Below are 15,740 nucleotides of genomic sequence, written 5' to 3'. Positions count from 1 at the left end.
AATTCATTAGGTTGATTCAAAACAGATTATAAATATCAAAGAGTAAAATCATAATTCGATTAAAGAAACTTTTTAAATTTAGAATAAAAAATCACGTTAGAAATTTCCTCTATACCGAGGATCTCTCTTTTTAAGGATCCACGTAGGATATTTCAATAGCCATTAAGTCGATCACTCGATGCTACAGAATGTAAAAAAAGATGTCTCGCAAATGCGCGTTAATACGTGCTACATTGTGTCCCTGTAACACAAAGTCCTTAAATTTCATGTCGATGATCCCGTGGTAGTCGTACGGCGATCGGGTCGATCGATAAGAGAATCCTTCACTTTATCAGTATAGCGCGGAGCTATATGATTTGATATGTGCTTTTAATCGCGCATGCACCCGGTGATGCTGCTCTAACGCGAAATTGGCCTGTCAGTTCATCGCGCCTGTTGCTAACGACACAGTTTCGCCCCCTCCATTCCGTACGCAGGTATGCCTGTTACTCCGAAGAGCAACCGTTTAGTTGCTTTCGATCAGCGTCTTGGATCGGAAGAGCAGAGGGTGTTCGTTTTTTTTAAAAGGACACGATCGCAAGTGAATATTCTTAGTTACCATGTATAGCATTTACCTCTTAGTGCTATACCTGATCTATGTTATCTATCGTATCTACGTCTTAATTCGTTACGTGGTCCTCTAGAGCGCACGTACAGAGACTTCGTAAAACATATAAATAGTGTTAACATTACATACGAATCGCACAAACTTTGTTTCATGCTCGTTATCGTCCATTTACTTTCGTAATTGTATTTGATATTTGACTTTATTTCGTTCGCTTAGAGATAGAAAGAAAAAAAGGAAGGAAGGAAGAGAGCTGTAGAATTTGAGGATCCATAGTAGATCGTTAAGAAGCTGATAAGAAATATGGAACCAGTCGATGTATTAGAGTCGTTCTACGTTCTCGAAGCTTGAACATGACATATAATTTTTACCTCGTTGTGTTGTTTACTATATTTATATTGCTATATTTTTATCGTATCGTCACTCCTCTTTCGTACAATCTGTGCATCTTTAACGAGTGTAAAGGCTGTAGTAGCATAGTGCCGAACAAGTCAGCCGTAGAGAAACGATCCTTAAGAAAGAGCTGAAAGCGTCCTTGTCCTATTTTGTTTTTCATGTGACAATTTAGTGAAGATTCTATTGTCGAGTTATCAATAGATTCACTGACCGTTACGTGATGTCTCGTAAGAACCTATTATTCGTACTCTGAATGAAACGAAAATTTAATAGGATAAAGTATTTCCAACTTATATTACTACTTTCTAAATTCGGAACAGGAACATTGGAGAGTCTAGATTATACTAGAACTTGATGTTTTAATCTCGGCTTTAAAATGATTTTGATATTTGTGGAGGGTAACAAGTTATAAGTGTACTAACTAAACGAGTTTGGCGTACAGTAGTATAATGCGAAACGAGTCAGACAACCAACCTGTGGCAAAGCTTGGTCTCTGGAGCGTAACATTTTATCAACGAAACTCCGGATGCTGGTTGTATTTGCGATACGATTAACAACAAATTCGTACATTTACATCGAATTTCCTTTATTTTATTTTCCGTTTAAATTAAACGACTTTACAAATTTCCACAGTATATTTTATCGACAGGAAACAAATTAAAAAGTTGTTATTGTCTAGACGTCTAAATTTTGGTAATTTCCTAATAATTGGAATGAGACCAACTCTCGACATGCAGATTGCTTTCAGTTTAAGCACAGATTGTACAGAAAAAGTGATTCAATAAAGAATATACTTTAAATTAATTATAGTTATAATAATATTATAATTATAAATAATAATTAAAAGATAATTATAAATAATATTATAATTATAATTACATAAATTATTTATAATAATACTGTAAATTATACTAATTGTTTCTGCAGATCAGTGCAAGCTGTTTCAATCAATTTTCCAATTAGCTTTTTCAATAATAACGAAATGAAGTGATATAAAAAGTAAAGGGTCTGATTTTCGATTACCAATAGTCTGTATAAGGTATATCATTTTCATTCGAAATCATTCTATATATGATATATTCCGTTTGTTATAATCTACCTACCACCTTCGATATTCTCATCGTTTGCTCTAACAGAGACTGAAGACATTGAATGCCATACAAAATGGATAACAACGTACAAGTCATTTCGAAATCGAAAATTATGTTAATTTACTGTTTCTATATCATCGTGATAATTATCGTATACGTGATATATCGGATATACATGATTGTCAATCCAAATTGCTCAAACGAAGAAGTAGACAAAACGTAATTCAATACATTTTCGCAAAGATTTTTCTATCCGATTTAATGTCAATGCTATTAGCATAAATGGTGTTTGTAACAGTATTGCAGTGTTCAGCGCAATGTTTGTTAGCGCACAAATGTCTGCTTTTATCTCGACGTTCCCTGTACTGTATTTACTATGGCACGCGAGACTCCTTTCGCTAATAATACGAATTCTCTAGGTAATTACCTCCTATATAAAACAGGATCTTGAATGAACAATTCGTAGCGCGTTTTAATTAAAAATTCGCTTAGAGTGGCGGAAATTCATCTTTGCTACAAGTGTTAGCGAATAATAGAGCAACAATTGGATATTTTCGAGAACCGTAAATCTATACACATTTTAATGATATTTCCAAAGAATACGCATTTGCACAGAGAGAAAGAGAGAGAGAGAGAGAGAGAGATGAAAGGGATTGAAGCATTATTACTGTCTTCCGCTCACGTTTTATGATTTTGTTCGGGTACAGCGGATGTTGTATTAACTTTTTCTTTGACCGAAGACCTAATCCTTTTGCATAAAGGCCGCCTTTCTGCTCCTTTCTTACCGTACAATATGGTACGACGTAATTTTTTTGCATCACGTTATCGTTTCCTGCTGCATTGTATTTATTTTTCACTCCTGCTATACATGCACAGCCGTATAAGAGCAAAGGCGAGGCAAGTTACATAAGAACAGAGAAAACTGATCACTATCAAACTGTCGTTTAATACAAAGGGCAAATAGCGAAACATGTTAATCGCGTGAAGTTAAAATTTTCCGTAAGTCACGATGGAGGAACCTTCTACGCGTAGTAAAAATATTTTACATTAAATAACTAAAAATTCCATACGACACACATACATAAGTACGTGTGTGCGTGGATGAATGTAACGAGAGACAGACAAACAGACAGACAGAAAAAGAGAAGAGATATGTAATAGGTATACTACAGTAGTAGACTGACAAGCCAAGTCAGACATGCGCTCTTAAAGAGGGAATCGCGGCAGTGAAAGAGCTCGAGAGCAAAACCCACGTTTCAGTTTGTCGCGTGTGCTGGCACGGCGCGCATATCGTTCCACGAATCTCGGTAAACGATGTCGAGAAATATGTGGATCGTTTCGACGAAAAAAAACGCGTGCAACGCGATCGTTTCAACCGACAAGTACGTGTCTCATGCGTTTCGTTTCACGTAAATTTTCGCGGAGAAAAAATAACGCTATCATTGAGGGGAAACAAACATCGAACACGATACAATCGCGATATCGATACGAATTCGTGAAAATACAGAAGCACGATCACATCTATCAGGTTCATAATCTGAGAATAAGCTTCGTTCGATTAATTGACATATTATATCACATTCCCGTACAATCTACCGTCGCAAACACAAATGATTCGGAACTCTGTATCAATCGTCGACCATTTGGTTGCGTCGTGAATCGTTTTAATCTATTACCATCGACTTCATCGGTATCATTCATCATAATTCGTGTTACGGTGGAATGTGGCCAACCAGAAGCAGTATTTTCGATAATTTTCCTGCAAACAAGACAAAAGCCAACCGCAATTACCCCGAATATGAAGAGACATTGTGTTCGCAGCTCACAGTCAGCGGTTCGTGCGGTTGTATTTCGACTAATACAAATCGTGTGAATATCGTTCGCTCGATATTCCTAATTTAACGATAAGAATATCTTCGATCCATCTCCTATGAAAATCCTGATGAAAGAAGAAAATCTCGTTCGTCGTGGCGTTCGGTATAAAATGTTGTTCGCGTGTTTGATCGTTCTCCAATACTCTTTGTTTCAAACCAACGTCGGATTAAGTCATTCCTTCAGAGTCAAAGGAAAAACCGATGGGATCTCGTATCGATGTAAAGCTGATCCTTGTTACCCAGACGGATATTATAAAATATTTATATTATAAAACATGCGTAAACGTTGAATGTTAATGTTCATTAATATTCATAGGGGCGAAATTGATAATTCATTGTCGCTGGTAATACGCGTTTAATCATAGCCGTGAATTAGTAACGAACAAAGTATATTAACATCGGTGGTTAGGAGTGTGAATTCGCACGGTATTTACGGTGTTCTCTTAGTGTTTACGTAGCAAACAACTTGCAGCATTCGCAGATATCGTACGGCTATATTGTTAATTGCCTTGTGGCAATTAGCAATCAAACGGTACTCCTTAGAGCGAAATAATGACGGATTCGCCAATACCGTCGGTCAGCAACATTCAGAGTCGCACTCATACCGCAAGCCAGTCTCAAGTTCAAACGCAAATTCAAGATGACAGGAACGAGAAAACGGAGAAGGCTGCTCTTTTGGTAATTTATTGCTATTTATTTTACTATTAGAACACCGAGTCTACTATATTATTTGGATTAAAGCCGACGATAACACGTTTCTTTTTCGTTGCGAAGTTGCACGTATTCTCGTTTTGCGTAGACCGTAATGAGAAAGCGATTGTTCGAACGGACAGTAACACCGTGTTACTTGATGTATCGTGGAATAATCATCGGTGGTGTAACAAAATTCTCGGTTTACGATTCTGAGAAACTTAGGTAGCGATACTTTGCGAACGAATCTATCGCGACGAATGTCAGGGAAACGGAGTTAATTGCGGGTTTCGGTTTTATTTCGCAGCAAATTCAAGAGATCAACAATCAAGTGGCGCAATTCCGCGATCTGCTGATAAACATCGGCCAACCACGAGACTGTCCGGAACTTCGAGAGAAAATTCGGAGATTACGACGACATTGCGTAGAAGCGTGTAAAAACACGTCCCAGCTCATACTGCCACAAGTACGAAGGTATGGTAAACTTTTTAACAATCTTTTTTTTTCTCTCTCGCTTTCTTCCTAGAACGGGTAATAATAAAAGAAATATTTAATGGAGAAAGTAGAACGATTTACGTCCTTGACACGATATTTCGAATCGTACGAAATTCTCACGGAAGAATTACCGTGTCAACAAGCCGTTAAACTTGCTAATTAGCGGGCAGAGAAGGGAGGTCAGAAATTGGAAGGATAAGTCGAGAGAAATAAAAAGAAAGGGGGAAACCGAGAACGATTGATTAACTAGTTTATGTCAATTACTCCGAAACGAGCGTTAAACGAAGACATCGCGCGAAGCGAACTCGAATTGCTTCCGGTTAATGAGATTCCAATTAACGGGATAAATAGATTGCTATAACAGAAGCGAACCAGCCACGATAGTCAATACGTATATGTACGTACAGTTGCTACCACGTTTGTGGTTTGCTACGTTGCTACTCTCCGTTTCTGATGCAACGATGCAATATGACCAAAGATTTTCCTCGGTGAGAATCGGAAATGCATCGTTTCAAGGAGATTCAAAAAATCCGCCAGGGAATTTATCATACTTATCGTTATGTTTTATTCGCCAAATTACATCTCTTAAACACGACGCTAAACGACTTTTTAAAGTCAAATCAGTCCCTCGCATTTTCGTCATTACCCTGATAATCTTATCGCGTTTCCAAATCATTCTTAACCCTCGGTTATTACTATGGATCCTGGTGACCCACAGTTACCCTTTGTAATGAGATATCTACAAGACGTCGCTTGTAATGGCACAACCTCCTATCAATTTGAAGTGTTTTCAGCTAAGAATCCCGTAAGTTTATGGCAACTCTCTAAAGTTAGTTACGTCTTAGCGTCGTGCTGACTCAAGCGTATTTTTTATTGCAGTGGAACATATTTTACTTCTGTGCAAATCTCACGTACATTCGTCAATCATTATTATATATTTTTTTTTACACCTAATTCTACATATATAAGTAAAATAAAAAATTTTCGTACCAGTGTGCATCGCAGTTCTTGTTCAAAGATTACTCGATATATCAAATAAATGTATTTTTTGAAACGTGTATTAAAAAACTACTTTTTCCCTTCGAGTACCGCGTCTTCAAAAGCATCATCTTAAATTTCCAGCGAGAAATGTGAAAACGTAAAAATATTATAACATTTTTCATAAAAATATCTTTTTTTCTAAGCTTACAATTAAAAAGATTTATTTTTAAGAATGATGTCACTTCGTTTATTAATCTCTTTCTGTCAAAGCATATTCTAGGATGTTCGAACTATTTCCCCAAATTTTTTCGATTCAATATCACTGCTATTTTTTGGACAGCAGCTAGTTGAAAATTGAATAGGGTCTGGGTGACCTAGTGTGACAACCGGAATTCCTGAAACAAGTATAACCGAGGGTCGTCGACTCTATACTAGTAAAAGCTATCCATTTGGTATTTTTATATCAAAATTCTTTTCGTTGTTGTAATCAAACCGCGCATCACAAGAAAATATCGCGTTCTACAATCAAATAAGGGAAAGGGTGAAATAATAGCGTCACGAAAGTTCCTATTACTTTGAACCGTGCTGCAAAGAATGTTATCGATTCCAGGGGATTGGTTTTCCTACGAAGAAGAGAGAGAAAAGGAGATATAAAGAACGATGACCAACGTCCAATCTCCAAACATTCTCAGACGTCACCTTTGAACAATTCTCTTCCGCGAGTTTGCCTGTTTTAATGAAAAGTTAAATGTTCACAAATTTCTTCCTCTTCTGCATTCTCATTAATTCTCCTCTTATCCGATTTACAACGAGACGAATGAAACAGCCGGAATCTCCGACTCGTCGAATAAATTTTGCAAAATTGCGAACGTCCGAAAAATCATCTGTCTCGTAATTTCTTCGATAGAAGCTCGATGCATTGCTCGACAATCTTGTTGGTTTTAATGGAAACTGTTATTCCCGTTAAATTGTATTCGTAATCAATGTTCACCTGGCTTTAACAACTCCTTACCTCCGGTTAGATTATCGGATATTACATATTCGTTTATTATACGTTTCTCGTTACATAATTACTTAATTATGGCGCGACACATCGTGTACACAATATTCGCCCTCCGTCTCCCCCATTTCCATTCGCGTAACACATTGCTGCGTAAACTCTGCTACATTTTAAACGTCAAACGCACACTAATCGCGATCAAGTGTTACTTAAATAATTACTCCGCGAAAATTAAACGCAATACAATTATCAAAATGTTACGTACACTGAGAAAAGGGAGAAAAAGAAAACGAATTAAAAATTATATCAAGCCTGACTGAAAGCGTGATTGATTCACAATGAAGCACTTAGCAACATACCGAACGTTTAATTTATCATGCAAACAACTTTTCCAATACTTCCGTGCCTTGTAATAGGCCTATCTCGTACAACGTATCTTACGAAATCACGCGACTTCTGTATCGATTACGCGAAACACGGAAACATACGCCTTTTTTACCTTCTTTTTCATTCGTTTTTCTTCTTCCTCTTTCTTTTCTTTTTTTTCTTTTTTTTTTTCTTTGTTCTTCCTTTCAATGAAAATTGGTACGTGTACATTTTCGTCAATGAACGATATTACATCGAAACGCTTATGCATAATTCCGTTTAATAACCACTAATCGAAGCAGATCACCGTATACGCATAAATTACGGGTTTCAACTTAACATTTGTAAATTCCCCTTTCGGATCGCTGCGCCTGTTTCAAAATTTATTCCTACTAATTGCCTACGAGATAGCGACAAACGAGAGTAGCAACATAAGAGGATCGAGTTCATCATCTGGTAATCGCGCTCGCTGTTATAGCTCTTGATATCAAGCAAGTTTGTTGTTAAGCGTTACTTACAGACCGCTAGGGAATTAAGCGATAAATAGCAGGCGCATGCGAGGCACCGCTGACGTAAATCATAATATAAACGGTCATTGAAAAGAAAGAAACTGGATTATTAGATTTTTGCGATACTAAAATTACAGCCCTGGAAAAATTATGGTTGAAAGTTAGCCGAGCAACACGCAGAAACCATTTACAATTTCAAGAGTCAACGCGAGACTAAAGTCTTAAAGGGTATTACTCCAACAATTTCCACGAAACTTCGTAAACACCAAAGCAAAACGATATATTATTTACATTTAGGTCTACTTGCTTTTAGGATTCCAGCTTGATGTACGTGAATTTTCACAGATTATTTATAAAAATAGTGGAAACGAAAGTATCACGCGACAGATTCGTTACGTACACCACCGTTCATAAATATCTGAACATTAAGTTTTAGTAAACGTACGTGAATTTTCTCAAATTTATGAAATTAGCAGACGATACATTTAAATTGCTATACCAAACACCACGCTATTAAATATACTATCTATATCATACTGTTAAATACCATCGCTTGCTTTAAAATCGGAAACTTATAATTCGAAAATATAGAACGTAGCCGTAAAAAACTTATTAAGCAATAAAATTCTTCTACAAGATTTATCCATTAATGAAAAATACCAGATTTATTATCGCATATCTGCTTTTAGAAAATCGATATAAAGACTGAAATCACCGCGGTTCAATTTATCTGTAACTTTACAATTAAAATACATGTTGTCAAGGAGAGAGATGTTGTCGAGGAGTTGTTGTTTAACTCCTTGCGCTCCATTGTGGCGATTGCACAATTTAAAAAGAAATTTACGGTGAGAGGATTGTTGAACGCGCCACGTCGGTGCACTTCGTTATAATTCTACGATCTCACATTTCGTCTCGCCTTTTCGCAATGAAAAGAAGAAATTCCGTGGCTGGCCGCGAACCAACACGAAACAATCTCGTTACGTAACGAACCGCTTGGTTTCGTGTCGCATTTACAGAAACGGTATTAAACATTTTACGTTTGCAGCAACAAAGATGTTTTAACTAAGTTTTTAATATATAAAATTTATTTTGTTTCGCATGTAACAATCATAGCGTAAAGGTTTTACTCCACGTCCCACGTTTTATCGCATTCTATCGACTGACGTGTTTCGAGTCTTTGTAAATGTTAATAATCGTGTTTCTCGGGTAATTAGCTTGGTAGAACGTAGGATGAAAGGTCATGGAATTATTGGCTACGAAATAAGTCGCAGACGAACAAAAAGAAAAAAGAAGTAATAATTGGAGAGGGAAAAAGTGGTCAGATGACGAAATCCCTAACGAGGAAACTTGGGACGACAAAAAAATAATAAGCCTGCGAATGGGTTCTGTTTTCAGAACAACAGATATCGGGATCCCTGTTGACTGCCCAAATTTGATGCTGCTCTTTTATGTTGTGCAATTATTCCTGCGCGAGCTCTGCAAAAGTAAGAACCTCATCCGCATCGTGCCGATGGATATGACGGAATATTACGGTAACTTTTCTAAGCATCCTATATTTTCCTACGAATTAAACATTCCAACGAATGAACAATCCTATCAGCTCGTAAATTTACTTGCAATAAACGCGTTACATACGTTTTATCTATCATTTAAAGGTATTCGCCGAAAGAAGTAATTTAATTCGGAATAAACGACTTAGAAAAGTATTATCTCTTTATCCTCCAGATTTTCTCCGTTTCTATTATCAGACACACAAAAAGAAAAGAATATTTTCAACTATATATAAATATTATACATAGATACATATACGAAGCCATTTAAGATATATATATATATATAAAGTTTCTTCCCATTGTTAAAGGGTCCAACACTTATATCAACGCAGACTACGGATTTTTATAGAAATTCATATTTCACAAGCGTAACTACTGAAACAGAATCCAAGGAGATATTTATTTCACTTATTAACGTAGATGAAACTACACCTATTTTTCTTCTCACCTATTGAAGTAGGTAGAATAATTTTATAACGAGTACCGTAATTTGGATAATTTCATGTATTCTTACATATTCGCCTTTTCTATGCATTTTTACACCCTTAAATTGCAGTCTATTTGTACGTCGCGCGTTTCTTTTTTTTTTTCACAAACAGCCATGGTAACGACCAACGCGGATCTATTTTTGCTCTCGTTACAGAAACTCGAGCCGGGCCATCCAACATCGGCAACGTGATCTCGCAGATAGTCCTCTGTAAGCAGATCACACCGGATTTCTACGAGGAAGAATTGTGCAGCATCCAAAAGGACTCCGAGGAAATTCGAGGCTTGATGAACGAACTGCAAGAATTTATGCCCCAGTCGGGTGGCGATATAGGTACCGTCGTATTCTCTGTTTACCATTCTCCCCTTTTCCTCCCTTGTTTCTCGTTTATAGAATTTTATTTCGCAGCGCCCCTGTTTCTTTCCCTGCGTATATTCCCACTCGTTTTTCACGGGTTGCTCGAATTTTTCTCGAGTGTACGCTTCGAGGGGATAATATTACAAACGCTATTGGTTGACAAAGAGCGCACAAGCGGTAAGAACGTTTTTCGGAAAGATAAAAGCCCTTGTCGCCCGGAGAGACATTTTCCAAGGGGCAGGTTAAACTGTTTTTCAAACGGCAGAGAATCGAACGGTATGTTCGCGTCACTCGATTCACTTCGAAACGTAAACGCGCCACGTCCGTTAATTCGATTACGCTGTTCTGCGAACGCTTCGTCGTTCTATTTGCCACTCTAATATCTCTTCCTGCTTTGTTGACCTTACTTTCACTATCCATCCTTCTTCCTATTCTACTGCTCTCTCGCGACCTCTCTCTATTCAACCGCCTCTAATCGGGTTACTCCAGAGGCCAAGGTCTGGATTTCAAAGGAGAACACAATCCCCCTTTTCTCTCTGTTCGTCTCTTTGGCTACGACTTACCTCTTCGCTCTTGCCAATTCCCATTGATTCCATGGAACAAACGTATTAGCTCTAAACAGGCTACAGCTCTGTATATCACGCTATAATGCCGATTCACTTCTCAGTCTCAATAGTACACGACGACCTTAATTATCTGCCGATATAATGAGCGAATTCGGATGCGCCCCTGTGTTTCACTAGGGATAGAGAGATAGCACGAAAATTACCATGTACCACGATCTTCGATCCCCTAAGCGTCAATTCGAGACTTTGCCTGCCTATCAAGGGAATAACGATACGACTAGAGAGGAACAGAAAGAGAGAGAGAGAGAGAGAGATTGACATTGAACAAGAACCAGGTCAAGGTCGAATCAGAACATGAACTTCCCTTAACGCGCGTTACGAACAGGAAATTCATGTTTAAGGAAGATCACGCGCGGTCACAGAAGTAGAATAAGAGAACAGCCGCGGTTGGTCGAAAATTCCGGGTAAAATTTCGTAAAAGGGCAGGTCGAGTGGTGTTGTGTGCACGCGGCGTGTCGAGAAAATTCGTCGGGGAAACGGCGCGAAACGATACGAAAGAGGAACGAGGTGGGAGGAAGCAGAGCGCGAATAGAAAAGAACGCACGGTTTATTTCCGAGTGGAAATACTTAGGCGGAAGACTTTGCCGACGTGGAAACAAGACACATGCGCAGCTTTTACAAATTTCCAAAAGATGTTCGAGCCACGGGAACCCGGTCAATGTAATACGGTGGAAGCACGTAAACAAGAAATACAAAACACAGAAATACATAAAAGCTACGGAGAACGCGAGAGTATTATTCAACATTAAACAGAGCTTTCGGGTCAAGGATAGATGGAAACGTGGAAGTTCGTTCCTGCGTTCCCTCCGTTCTCCACGGAAACGAGAATTCGCTAGGCGCGGGAACAGGGTGGGAAAATCAAAGGTAGAGAGGGAAATATGCTCGACCGCGAACCGATAAAGCAATTTGAGTCACGATTTGCGAAACAATCTCGATAGACAAGATCGTGTAAACCTTTGTAGCCGGAGCTATGGTGACCCGTAGCTAGACCAGGATTCTCTATTTCTGCTGATAGAATTAATATGTACGCGTATCGTCGTGCCATCAAGCGTGGAGTGCAATTTTCGGGGTCAAGGACGCGAGGAATTCATTTTCAACTACGATTTTCCGAGAAAAAAAAGGGGCCATCTGCGGTAACTGGAAATAAGTTTCGTTGCGTGTCAAATGGAAGAGAAAAAGAACGAGAAAAGAAAAAGATGAGAATGAGTTACAAAGACTGTCCCTTGATAAAGTAAATTTAAATTGCAATTCGCGAAATAACAAAGCGAACGCGGTTCGCGTGATATTTTTCACTCTCAAATCTCACGGTACATATTTTATCGCTGAGATTCTCGGAGTCGATGAAACCACTGGTGATTTTACGATAATGCAAAGTCGAACGCGAAGAGATCTCTGCGAGCAGGCATCGCAATTTATTGCGGCCATAGCAATGGTAGAGTTAAGTCGTCTTTTCATCGTAGTACGATACGAGCTCGTACGATTTTTCCGTATTGCCTGGCATCGTATGAAATAGCACCTCTTCCGGTCGTTGTCGGACTAATGGCGATGATATGTCCCGCTTAAGAAGGCTTACATCACATTTCGCTATAATTTATTCGGCAATCTTTCTCCCTTTCGCGTTTTCATTTCTCGCCACTCTAAAATACGTTCCCAGGGTATAATCGCTGAAGATGATATTCTTTCAGAGAAGAAGCTCCTTTGAAAAGTACTGGATATTAAAAAATGGCAGCAATCGAGAGCCGTACATTATGAAAATCGATACAATCGGACAGTCTATCTGTTAAGTGATTCGAAACATTGTAGCCATTCTCTTTAACTTAACTGCTTTGCTAGCTGAGTATTATTCATTTTTCTATGTACTTCACAAATGCCTAGTCATAACGATATTAAGTCAGTTCGTAGTTATTTCTTTCTTTATAAAATAATGTCCTACATTTATTGTTATACGTAACTCGTTATAGTTTTAAGTCATGAAAATGTATCGTTGCAGAGAGGACTTGTAAGAATTGAAATATGTGACTAAATTCAAATTTTCAAAATCTTGGCTTACCCCACTATGGTTTTCAGCTCGCCAGATAATTGAGAATCGCGGACTTGGAAAAATTGCCCCAATTGTGAAGCATCTGAATAAAAATTGCAGTAAAACCTATGCCATCCAGATATGTATATCTTCACATTTGATCTGAAAAGATTAGTATGTCAATAAGTTAAAGAAAGATATAAAATTAAAAGGAGTAAAGAGAAGTGTATTTTAGGTATCGCGTAAGAAAATTCGTTATATACAGTGCTATTAGCATTTTTAATTTAAAGAAAAATCTTATGAAAAATTTCTTCGATTAGAAGTATATTGACTAGATCTTCTAGCAAATAAAATCATCTCTTCCTTTCCCTCACTAAATAATTAAATAATTGTTCGTTCAAAAAATATCGACTCGACTATATATTTGGTTTATAAAATTTTCAAAGCTAAGAAAATTTCTTCTGCACTTTGTTTCCAGAAAAGTACTCAGCTTTACAGAGTGCCGGAAGTAGGGGTAACCGTCCCAACGGTAGACGGATGCATCGATGGAACCAAAGCCACGAAAGGCCTAGCAGGCCTACCAGACAATCGTCCTACTTTCGCGGAGCTTTGAATCTCTTTTGTTGCGCCGCAAGAGCCAACTATGTTTAATCGAACTAAACGTACTTGCCCACCTTTCTCTTAAAGAAATCCTTTCACAAAAGTTTTTAATAATTTATATGCCTAATTTCCTTTCGTTTTTAATTTTCTATCTGTAAATTTTAAGACTAAGTGATAAAAGGAGAAGAAATTTTCGCTATATTTTTAAATCGAAAGGATATTCAACTCTAGTCGATTAGTCGATAAGAAACCTGATACTGAAGCTTTATTTAGTTCATAAGTACGGATCTCTAAATATAGAAACATATTCGGTATTTTTATAAAAAAGTTTCATTTACTGCGGAATCGTTTAAATATATTGAAAAATCCGACTTACTAAACTTACGGTGCAAGTGAGTTGTTGCATTGTTGATCGACCACTCGGTTCCATAAAATTATGAAGACAGATCGATTTCTTAATAAAATTTAATTAGACTTTCTCTCGTCCCTCGATCAACGCCAACGGCATAATATCTAGCATTTAAAGGAAAGAAAAGTCAATGTAAAAACAATCATTATAGATGTGACATTGTCGTTTATTTGTGTATTTACTACTCCGAAATCCGAACTGTGATGAACGAGCTCAAATTTATCGCTGATCGGATAGCATATAAGAAACTATGCATCACGTTGGAAAGTAGAAAAATAAATGCCAACTGAATTGGACGTTGATCATCCCAATAGTGGACCAATGTGAACCACGTATCGCCCATATGCACAATAAGAGTAACGCAATTAAAAAGAATTTATACTTTGAGATTTTAATCGTATTAGTCTCTGACAGTATTGCATCTTTATCTAATTATATTTCATAAAAATCATGATACGTTCGTATCTTTTCATTATTGTCATATATATAAGGTCGTTATTTATACATAAGTTAATAAAAATGAAACATTTCACGCTTTTAACTCGTGTCATTTTTTATAACAAATTGGCGATACGGTTCTATAAACGGTTCATTTTAATGTTAAATGTATTATTATATGAATATTGAAAAAAGATATATGTATATGTGAAATCTATATATACACACATACATCTATATGTATACACGTTACATTGAACCGTATAAAAGTATATATAATGTTGGTTTTACGGCCACGTATCAATAAACGATAGTAATTATTAATTATTATCGTTTCATTGTTCACGGTATTAAACGTAATGGACTCCTTCCGCTAGTGATGCTTCGACATCTTTTGTATTACTATTTACGTTCGATTTCACTTATCGAAATATTACACGGAGAATATTAGTGTATGATGCAAATTATCGTTTTTTTTATTTAAAAACGAATCAATCTGGGTATTGAGTAGAGATTTAAATAAGAACATAAATATGTAAAAGAAAGTATAAAACGTTGTATGACATTGTATGTAAAGCATAAAAGTTAACGTTCATGTCATCGATGTTATGGATGTTATATTCATAAGGATCTCATCACTTTGGTGAATTCTTAAATGTCTTTTTCATTTGACGGTGCAAAGAAACTTGAACGTTAAATCTTTCATCCAAATTCTCTATTGGCAAAAAATTTTATTGTACGTTACATCATACTTGAAGAATAATAAATAAATCACTATATATTAAAACTTTTTATTTGGTCCTGATATAGGGAAATTTTTGTTGCCTTTCAATTGATACGTATATAAGAAGAAAATATGAGAGAATAAGACAAATGCATAATATACCTTAAATGTATGTAGTTAGAAGAGAATATCATATCGAATTACTGAAGTTAATAAATTTTAATCTGGCATCTCCTACTTACTTTTATCGAATGTTTGTTCAAACTGATCTGACGTCTCTTTTTTCAAAATTACAATACACTACTGCCCTCTTACAAATATCAGAAGAAACTGTATAGCACGCAATTACAAAATGGCAACCTATTTTCGAACAAGATGTAAGAACGTATGAACATAAATCTGTAATGAATGTAATTATAGTCATGTAATAAATAAAAGTTCCGGTAATAATAAATAAAAGTGCAATTACAGTAAATAATTTTACGTTAATTATTCCTTAAATAAAATTTTATAACTCTAA

General features: G+C 36.7%; 1 protein-coding gene across 1 annotated transcript; it reads left to right on the top strand.

Annotated features, from left to right (window-relative positions):
• The first annotated feature begins 3,243 nt into the window (after positions 1-3,243).
• On the top strand, positions 3,244-15,292 carry Dcma (decima). The gene is made up of 5 exons (XM_072006972.1): positions 3,244-4,643; positions 4,963-5,129; positions 9,402-9,538; positions 10,203-10,379; positions 13,528-15,292. Exons 1-5 carry the CDS (start codon positions 4,518-4,520, stop codon positions 13,698-13,700), a joined length of 780 nt encoding a protein of 259 aa, XP_071863073.1. The 5' UTR covers positions 3,244-4,517; the 3' UTR covers positions 13,701-15,292.
• Positions 15,293-15,740: the final 448 nt, after the last annotated feature.

The sequence above is a fragment of the Bombus fervidus genome, chromosome 7 (genome assembly GCF_041682495.2).
Source record: "Bombus fervidus isolate BK054 chromosome 7, iyBomFerv1, whole genome shotgun sequence".
Taxonomy (NCBI): Eukaryota; Metazoa; Arthropoda; class Insecta; order Hymenoptera; family Apidae; genus Bombus; species Bombus fervidus.
This window is presented reverse-complemented; position numbering and strand designations above follow the sequence as displayed.

Coding starts and splice junctions, on each gene's coding strand:
- Dcma (XM_072006972.1), top strand. CDS start 4,518: ATGACGGATTCGCCAATACCGTCGGTCAGCAACATTCAGAGTCGCACT. Junction 5,130..9,401: donor ATACTGCCACAAGTACGAAG/GTATGGTAAACT, acceptor TTCTGTTTTCAG/AACAACAGATATCGGGATCC. Junction 9,539..10,202: donor GGATATGACGGAATATTACG/GTAACTTTTCTA, acceptor CTCTCGTTACAG/AAACTCGAGCCGGGCCATCC.